The 8233-nt window shown below is 51.6% G+C and overlaps 2 protein-coding genes across 2 annotated transcripts; both read left to right on the top strand.

Moving 5' to 3' along the window:
- Positions 1–2011: 2011 nt before the first annotated feature.
- Positions 2012–4988, top strand: Vtn (vitronectin). The gene is made up of 8 exons (XM_041664158.1): positions 2012–2146; positions 2236–2355; positions 2434–2769; positions 2849–2988; positions 3133–3289; positions 3435–3587; positions 4175–4528; positions 4798–4988. Exons 1-8 carry the CDS (start codon positions 2083–2085, stop codon positions 4905–4907), a joined length of 1434 nt encoding a protein of 477 aa, XP_041520092.1. The 5' UTR covers positions 2012–2082; the 3' UTR covers positions 4908–4988.
- Positions 4989–6169: 1181 nt separating this feature from the next.
- Positions 6170–8083, top strand: Sebox (SEBOX homeobox). Its single transcript, XM_041665575.1, has 3 exons — positions 6170–6548; positions 6717–6877; positions 7011–8083. The coding sequence occupies exons 1-3, from the start codon at positions 6452–6454 to the stop codon at positions 7389–7391; spliced, it is 639 nt and encodes a 212-aa protein (XP_041521509.1). The 5' UTR covers positions 6170–6451; the 3' UTR covers positions 7392–8083.
- The last annotated feature ends 150 nt before the right edge of the window (positions 8084–8233 follow it).

The following is an 8233-nucleotide window of genomic DNA, read 5'->3' as shown; positions in this document are numbered from 1 at the left end:
TTCCCACTCCCTCTCCTCCTCCCTTCCCTCCACTTACCTCCCACCCCACCCCATCCACTACACAAAGAGGGTAAGGCACATTGCTTTGGGGAAGGTCCAAGGCCCTCCCTACTATATCTAGGATGAGCAAGGTATACATCCAAATAGAATAGATTCCCAAAAAGCCAGTACAAGCAGTAGGGATAAATCCTGGTGCCACTGCCAGTGGCCCCTCAGTTGAGATTCTTAAGGTCCTTTAATTCCTGTTTCCACTTAGGCTTCATGTGTCTATAGAGAGTAAGATTTAGTGCTTTATTTTGTTTATTTTGCTGCTGAGACTACTGAGACCCACAGAGAAGAAGTGTGCCTTTGGGCACACTCCCCTGTGATTTCAGAACAGAGAACTTAGGGGCTTCAGAAGCATACTGGTGCTTGGGATTTGATTCAAGACCTGGTGTTCTGTACCAATGAGCATTTTCATCATAGAGGGATCACACTTTCTATGTGAGTATAAAAGTATGCTCAACGAGTCTTTATAGACGGGATCACTGAAGGTGTGTTCAGGGCTCGTCCACTGAGGACCAGTGGATTAGTGGGAGCCTCATGAATGGGCTCTGGGAGTGGAGAAATGGTTTTGTCCTTAAGAGCACCCATTCTTAGCTGGGCGGTGGTGGCACATGCGGTGGTGGTGCATGCCCTTAATCCCAGCATTCGGGAAGCAGAGACAGGCAGATCTCTGTGAGTTCGAGGTCAGTCTGGTTCCAGGACAGGCTCCAAAGTTACAGAGAAACCCTGTCTCAAACAAACAAACAAACAAACAAACAAACAAACAACAAAAACCTTTATCTTTAGGAGGCTGGAGAGATGGCTCAGAGGTTAAGAGCACAGGCAGCTCTTCCAGAGGTCCTGAGTTCAATTCCCAGCAGCCACATGGTGGCTCACAACCATCTGTAATGAGATCTGGTGCCCTCTTCTGGCATGGAGGTGTATATGCAGGAGGAACATTGTATACACAATAAATAAATAAATCTTAAAGAGAGAGAGAGAGAGAGAGAGAGAGAGCACTCATTCTAGCAGAGGATCCTGATTTAATTCCCAGTGCTCACGGCAGCACACAACTGTTCAAAACTCCAGTTCCAGGGTGTCCAAAGTCCTTTTCTGACCTCCACAGACACCAGGCATGTGTGAGGTGCACACACACACAAAGTAAAATACATAAATCTAAAGGTAAAGAAAGGAGGCTGGGTGGTAGTGGCACATGCCTTTAATTCCAGCACTTGGGAGGCAGAGGCAGGTGGATCTTAGTGAGTTCATGGCCAGCCTGGTCTACAGAGCAAGTTCTAAGATAGCCAAGACTGTTGTTACACAGAGAAACCCTGTCTCGAAAAATAAAAAATAAAATTAAAAATAAAATTAAAAAAAAGAAGGAAAGAGAAGAAAGGAGTGGGTTGTGACCCAAAGCATTAGGGCCACTGCTTCCTGTGCTGTGGAGCCCAGCTGAGAGAACTATGCTTCCACAAGGAGAAGCAAGAAATGAAGCTTTGTTCTTTTATGATAAGAAGAGAAACCTCCCCCAGGGCGCTTAGCAGCTCTCCTCCCACCCCTCTCCTCTCCACTGCCCCAAATATTCAACTGGGAAGTGGGGGTAGGATGGGACAAACATCTAGTTGGGGATGGCCCTAATCAAACAATAAATCATTAACTGTGTATTTGCTGTTGATGAGGCCAGGCGCCATGGTCCCATTTTATGAAAAGCAAGACTTGGAGAGATGGATGTAACCGGCTCACAGGGGGACAACACCTGCTCTCTTTCTGCCTTCCCAACCCACCATGCTATCCCAGCTGCCCATGACCCTCCTGACTCTGGTCTTGGCGAGGGTTCTATTTCCCAGCGCTCCTAGGGGTAGGGTTCTGGGAATGTGACCCTTTGTTGCAGCTGTGTTTGGAGGAGGGGACTAGGGCTGGGCCAGAGGATGAGCAAACAGAAGCAGAAACCCAGTGAAATAGCAACTTCTCTTCAGTTTGATTCCTTTTCCAGGCAGGACGGTCGAGGCTCCGGAAGCTCTGAGGCCAGCTTGCCAGGCCCTCTGCTAGAGGCCTGCCATGGCACCTCTGAGGCCCTTCCTCATACTAGCCCTGCTGGCGTGGATTTCTCTAGCTGACCAAGGTATGGGGGTGACTGGTGGGCATCTAGGGCAGTGCAGGGTGGGCAGGTTGCCTGGCCTGGGCTGTAAAGACTGGCATTCCCTCCCTCAGAGTCATGCAAGGGCCGCTGTGCGCAGGGGTTTGTGGCCTCCAGGAAGTGTCAGTGTGACGAGCTTTGCAGTTACTATCAGAGCTGCTGTGCTGACTATATGGAGCAGTGCAAGCCCCAAGGTTTGTTCAGAGCCCTGTGGGTGGGCGTGGGGGTCCCCTGTGCTCCTGGAAGCTCACTGCTGCCCTCTCTGCCTGCAGTGACTCGGGGGGATGTGTTCACTATGCCGGAAGATGAGTACTGGAACTACGAGTATTCAGAGGGGACCGGGAACGGCACCAGCTCCCCTGTGCAACCAGAAAGCGTTTCTCCGCAGCCCCAAACTGAAAGCACTTCAAAGCCAACAGCTTTCCTGAAGCCCGAGGAACAGGCTCCCAAACCGCAGGCAGGCATCCCAGAACCTGAAGTGGGGTACCAGGAAAGGCCTGACACCACTGATCAAGGGACCTCTGACTTCCCAGAGGAAGAGTTGTGTAATGGGAAGCCCTTTGACGCCTTCACGGACCTCAAGAACGGTTCCATCTTTGCCTTCCGAGGTGCCTCAATGGACAAGTCTGGTGGTGGTGGGGTCTGCCCTAGGAACATCTGTTTCTCACACAGCTTCCCCTATTCTAGGGCAGTACTGCTATGAGCTAGATGAAACGGCGGTGAAGCCTGGGTACCCCAAACTCATTCGAGATGTCTGGGGCATCGAGGGTCCCATTGATGCTGCCTTCACTCGCATCAACTGTCAGGGGAAGACCTACTTTTTCAAGGTACCAGACCCAAGCCTATGAGTCAAGGTAAAGAGTATCAAGGTTGACAGGGGTTTCAGGAGCTGCTGAGAGCCCGTTCAGGATCTAGGACTGCCTCTTTGCCCGGCAGTAGGTCCTCACCTTTCCATCTTGCCTGCCTCTCAGGGAAGTCAGTACTGGCGCTTCGAAGATGGTGTTTTGGACCCTGACTATCCCCGGAACATCTCTGAAGGCTTCATTGGCATACCAGACAATATCGATGCCGCTTTAGCCCTTCCTGCCCACCGCTACAGTGGCCGGGAGAGAGCCTACTTCTTTAAGGGTACTCAGGGTGGGAGGTGCAGGGGCAGGGAGTGAAGGAGTCCCTGTTCTCTTCTACACTTCCCTGAGTCAGGGCTTTGGGGGTATGCTCCTACCCTGCCTCAGAGCTCCCCAGCCCTTCTGATGCCAGCTGTCCTGCTCCTCAGGGAAGCAGTACTGGGAGTATGAATTCCAACAGCAGCCCAGCCAAGAGGACTGTGAAGGCAGCTCTCTGTCAACCGTGTTTGAGCGCTTTGCCTTGCTTCACCGAGGCCGTTGGGACAACATCTTTGAGCTCCTCTTCTGGGACAGTTCCTCAGGTATGGAGGGAGAGCAAGTCTGGCTTCTTTCTCCAGAAAGTGGGTTTGGAGCAGGGCTGGACTATGGTGGTGGGGGGCTAAGGGGGGAGGAGACTGGAATTGTGGCACCATTGATCAAAAGTTGTTTGCTCTGGCTAGACTTTGCTTCTGTTGACTTTTGGGGGTGAGGCTTGGCTCCATTTGGACCCCATACCTTGAACTTTGCCTAACACAGCAGAAGGAGGGGCCAGAGGATAAGGGGTTTGGGAGGGGGCAGAGACGCAAGGGATACAATGGAGAGAGGACACAGGAAAAAGCACTGGATAGGGGTACTGAGTTCTAGCATGACCTTGTGTATCTTGGGCAGGATACAGTAGATGAACTCTATAGGGCCTGCTGGAGCTAGCTGTAGTAGCACAAGTCTTAATCCCAGCACTTGGGAGGCAGAGGCAGGCAGATCTCTGTGAGTTAAGAGGCCAGCCTGGTCTTCATAGTGAGTTCCAGACCAGCCATGGGAGAAACCTTGTTTCAATATGTGTGTGTGTGTGTCCTGCTGGAGAAATCAAAGCCTGGATCCTCAAAATTCATTAACCCCTTCCCTGCTACAGAAGGCACCAGCGGACCCCAGTTCATCAGCCGGGACTGGCATGGTGTGCCAGGGAAAGTGGATGCTGCTATGGCCGGCCACATCTACATCGCAGACTCCACATCTCATGCCTTCCCGGCCAAAAAAAAGAAGTCTAGGCGCCGCAGCCGAAAACGCTACCGTTCTCGCCATGGCCGCCGCAGCCGCCGCAGCCGCCACAGCCTGAACTCCCGTCGTTCATCGCTTTCATCCTGGTTCTCCTTGTTCTCTAGTGAGGAGAGCGATCTAGGAACCTACAATGATGATTATTATGATATGAACTGGCTCGTACCTGCCACCTGTGAGCCCATTCAGAGCGTCTACTTCTTCTCTGGAGGTGGGAGTCCCTGCTACCCCTGAAGCTGGTTTTGCGGGGTGTGTGTGTGTGTGTGTGTGTGTGTGTATGTGTCTTTCCTGCATGTTTTGGTCCTTGAGTGCTGAACACTACTTGTAGATGGTGACCTTATCTGCCTGGTGGATGTTCACTTTCACTTCTGAGAGAAACCCTTGTTTTGTTTTTGTTTTTTCTTTCTTTTTTCTTTTTTCCAGCGACAGGACCAGGCAGGATCTCACACTCACACACTTTCTTTCCATTCTCTCTTTCAGACAAGTACTACCGAGTCAACCTTAGAACGCGGCACGTGGATTCTGTGAACCCTCCATACCCACGCTCTATTGCTCAGTATTGGCTGGGCTGCTCAGTCCCTGAAAAGTAGGAGTCAGCCCACACAGCGGAGACTCAGGAAACCCATCCTTCAGCCTTTTCCTTTCAGCCCAATAAAGTCTGTTGGCCCCGAGTTTAAGACAACTGTCCTGAATAGAGTGGGCAGCCCTGTCCCCTGGACAAAGGAGGACCAGTGGGGCTCTCAGGGCTGATTGAGAGGGACAGAGAAGACCCCACTTGGCTTGGGTGCTCTTCCTAAACCAGAAACACTGGAGGCTTGTGAGAGCTACACTTCCAAGTCCCCATCCATCACATTCGGTGCCCCCCCCCCCAGTCCATCCTGCTCCACAGTTAAATGAATTCCAGCCCCTGTGGTGATAAGTTACCCAGCCACCCTCTCCAGGTGAGGCTTCTTTGATGGTGGAGTTAACCAGGGCCTCAGAGGAGATGAGGAGCTAGAGAGTAGAATTCAACTCAGCTTTGCTCTCCACTGTGAATCTAGATTACATGTAATTCCCAAATAACAAAGGGATAGACTCCCACAACACTGCCTAACGGAGGCTTTTCTCTGAGGCTTCTGCCCTGGGCATAGGGTGGGGGGCAGAAAGAACATTGGCATACATCCCCTTTCTCATAGTAAAGCAGCTCAGAGGACCCTCACCGGAGGAAAGCTTGGCTGTAAAAGTGAAAGTCTTTGTGAACCCCTGGCTCCAGGATCCTGGTTTTCAGGAAGCCTGTCTGGCCTTTTAGTTTTTCTTTTTCGAGACAGGTTTCTTTGTGTAGCCCTAGCAGTCCTGGAACTCACTCTGTAAACCAGGCTGACCTTAAATGCAGAGATTTGCCTGCTTCTGCCTCCCAAGTGCTGGGATTAAAGGCATGTGCCACCACCGCCCAGCCTCTGTCTGGCCTTTTGAGGAGCCAGAAAGGGTTTCTATAGTAGCCCTGGGGGTAAACTGGTGGTGGCAACTGTTCCCTAGCCCTGCTGACAGTAAGTGGCTCCAACAACAACCTCATCCCACCCAGTTTCACTGCCCAGTCCTCAGAGAGTGGGACAGGAATTCACTCATTTCCCCTGAAGGCGCCAAGACCCGGGCACTGGGGGATCTTAGAGGGCAGCTGAAGCCCTGGGAACTTTGGGGAGGTAGATTTCTGTGTTTGGGGGAAGGGTTTCTCACAGTACAGGACCAAGAGCAGAGACTGCCAGAGGCTGAAGTTTGAGGAGGGAGGTGTGACCAGATTCTTTTTTTTTTCTAAATATTTATTTATTATGGATACAATATTCTGTTTGCATATATACCTGCTAGAAGAGGACACTAGACCTCATTACAGATGGTTGTGAGCCACCATATGGTTGCTGGGAATTGAACTCGGGTCCTTTGGAAGAGCACGCAATGCTCTTAACCGCTGAGCCATCTCTCCAGCCACTGTGACCAGATTCTTGGTGAAAGCTGGGATGTGTATCATTCTGGTCCAACCTAGAACTCTATTAGCCCCAATCCTGCCTTGCTTCCCTTTTCAACCTCCCTTGAGTGAATGCTAAGCCTCTTCCCTCTGGAGGCGGAGCCACCCACTCCGAACAGCTTAAAACCCTAAGGCATGAGCCTGGTGTGGGCAACAGCCCTGGCACGGCCCTCTGACTCCTCGCCCTGTGCCAGCTCCATGGCCAGTCCTGTGGAAGCGGAAGCATCTCCAGGTGATCTGGTGGGGAAAGGGTGGGTAGGGTGAGGGAGAGTAACAAGGAGGGATGGTGAAGGGTGAGGAGTATAAGGAGTAGGGGCTGTGGAGGCTCAGCAAGGCTTTGAAGATGGGCTGAGAGGCTCTTGCTAGGGAGTCCTGGTTTGATTCCCATCCCGGCCCACAGGCTGTGCCAGTGGGTTGGGTCCCCATCGGAGAAAGAGGACCACTTTCAGTGTTGGGCAGTTGCTGGAGCTGGAACGGGTCTTTGCAGCTAGGCCCTATCCCGACATCAGTACCCGTGAGTACCTGGCCCAAGTAACTCACCTGCCTGAAGCCAAGATCCAGGTGAGCTGCAATAGTCCAACTTCTGGGCTTGACACGGCACTTCTCTTCTCTGGGAATCCTGCCTTCATATTCAGATTTCTGTCCCAGGAGAGTGTGCTGGTGCCAAAATATATCCCTTTATTTTCCCTATCAGGTGTGGTTCCAGAACCGCCGAGCCAAGAGAATCAACAACAGAAAGCCAGGAGCCCTAAACCCTAGGCTGAAGCTTCCTCGAAACGCTTCTTCTCTTCCAGACACTCCCCAGCAACCCTGGGACTCTGGGACACCAGGCCAGCCTCTACACCCCACCAGTTCAGTTCAGCAGGTTTCAGCATGCCCACAGACCTCCTGTGGAGCTCCCAGCTTGGGTCCAGGGCAGAGTCGAGCAGAGGCTAAAGCTGCAGCCCCATGGGGACCAAGTGGGGTTTTAGGGGTTCACCCTTCTTTAGAGCAAATTGTTCCTCAGTCCTCACTGAGCAGCCTGTCTGACCTTATCTATACTTCAGTTGTTGTCACCAATAGAGATCACTCCTAACTTAGCTGTAGAGGTCTTAGGAGTTTGGCTCTGGCTCTTGTAGCCCACTCTATCTCTCCTGGAGTGGAGCACATTAAGAATTCCTGCCTCTTTTTACACAGGGAATATTCTCTAAGAGTCTAGCTCAGAGACCCATCCCTCCACTCCCAACTTCCAGCAACCTAGCTGAAGGTTCCGTGCAGTGGCTGGAGCCTAGCTCTCCTGGTCATTTTGGAGGCATATGCCCATTATCTCATCAGGAGGTATCGCCAAGGTAAGGGACCATGTTGTCGACCTCTACCGCCAGGCTTGGCTCCACCATTCCCATTATCTTAGCTGATGATCTCTTCCCTCTGAAGGGGCAGCCACCAGTCTGAGTAGGTCTGTCAGGACCTTATCTATGAGCCGGGGAAGGGTACTGCTCCTGTGCTGGACTGCTGGGAGACCCACCTTTTCATGGTTCAGAGCCTCATTTGCCTGACTTCCTGTCACCTGGACAAATTAATCGGAATTGTGGATTTGAAGAGGAAGTGATATTGAAGTTACAGAAATAGAAGCCCAGGTCTTAGGTTGATTGAATTTCCCCAAAGATCAGATTGGCTGTCCTCTGATGTGGGCTGTGGGGACAACCTGACAGACCTGGGGAGGGGGTGTGGTAGCCTTGGGCTTTTGTATCACTATCATCTGTAATACCGACTAATCTCCAAATAAAACAAAACCCTACTTTAATCTGGATTGTTGTATTGCAAATGGTGATGAGGCTTGCTTGCCTGGGAAGTTTATCTCCCACCACCAAATCCCCAAATAGGGCCAGGTGCCACAGGCTCCGGGTAGGAATAGTCTCCAGGCTTCTGCTGGGATTA

Source organism: Microtus oregoni, unplaced genomic scaffold (genome assembly GCF_018167655.1).
Source record: "Microtus oregoni isolate MIOR12 unplaced genomic scaffold, Mior012 000015F_ref0000493, whole genome shotgun sequence".
NCBI lineage: Eukaryota > Metazoa > Chordata > Mammalia > Rodentia > Cricetidae > Microtus > Microtus oregoni.
The sequence above is the reverse complement of the archived record's forward strand: the minus strand, read 5'-3'. Positions and strand labels throughout refer to the sequence as shown.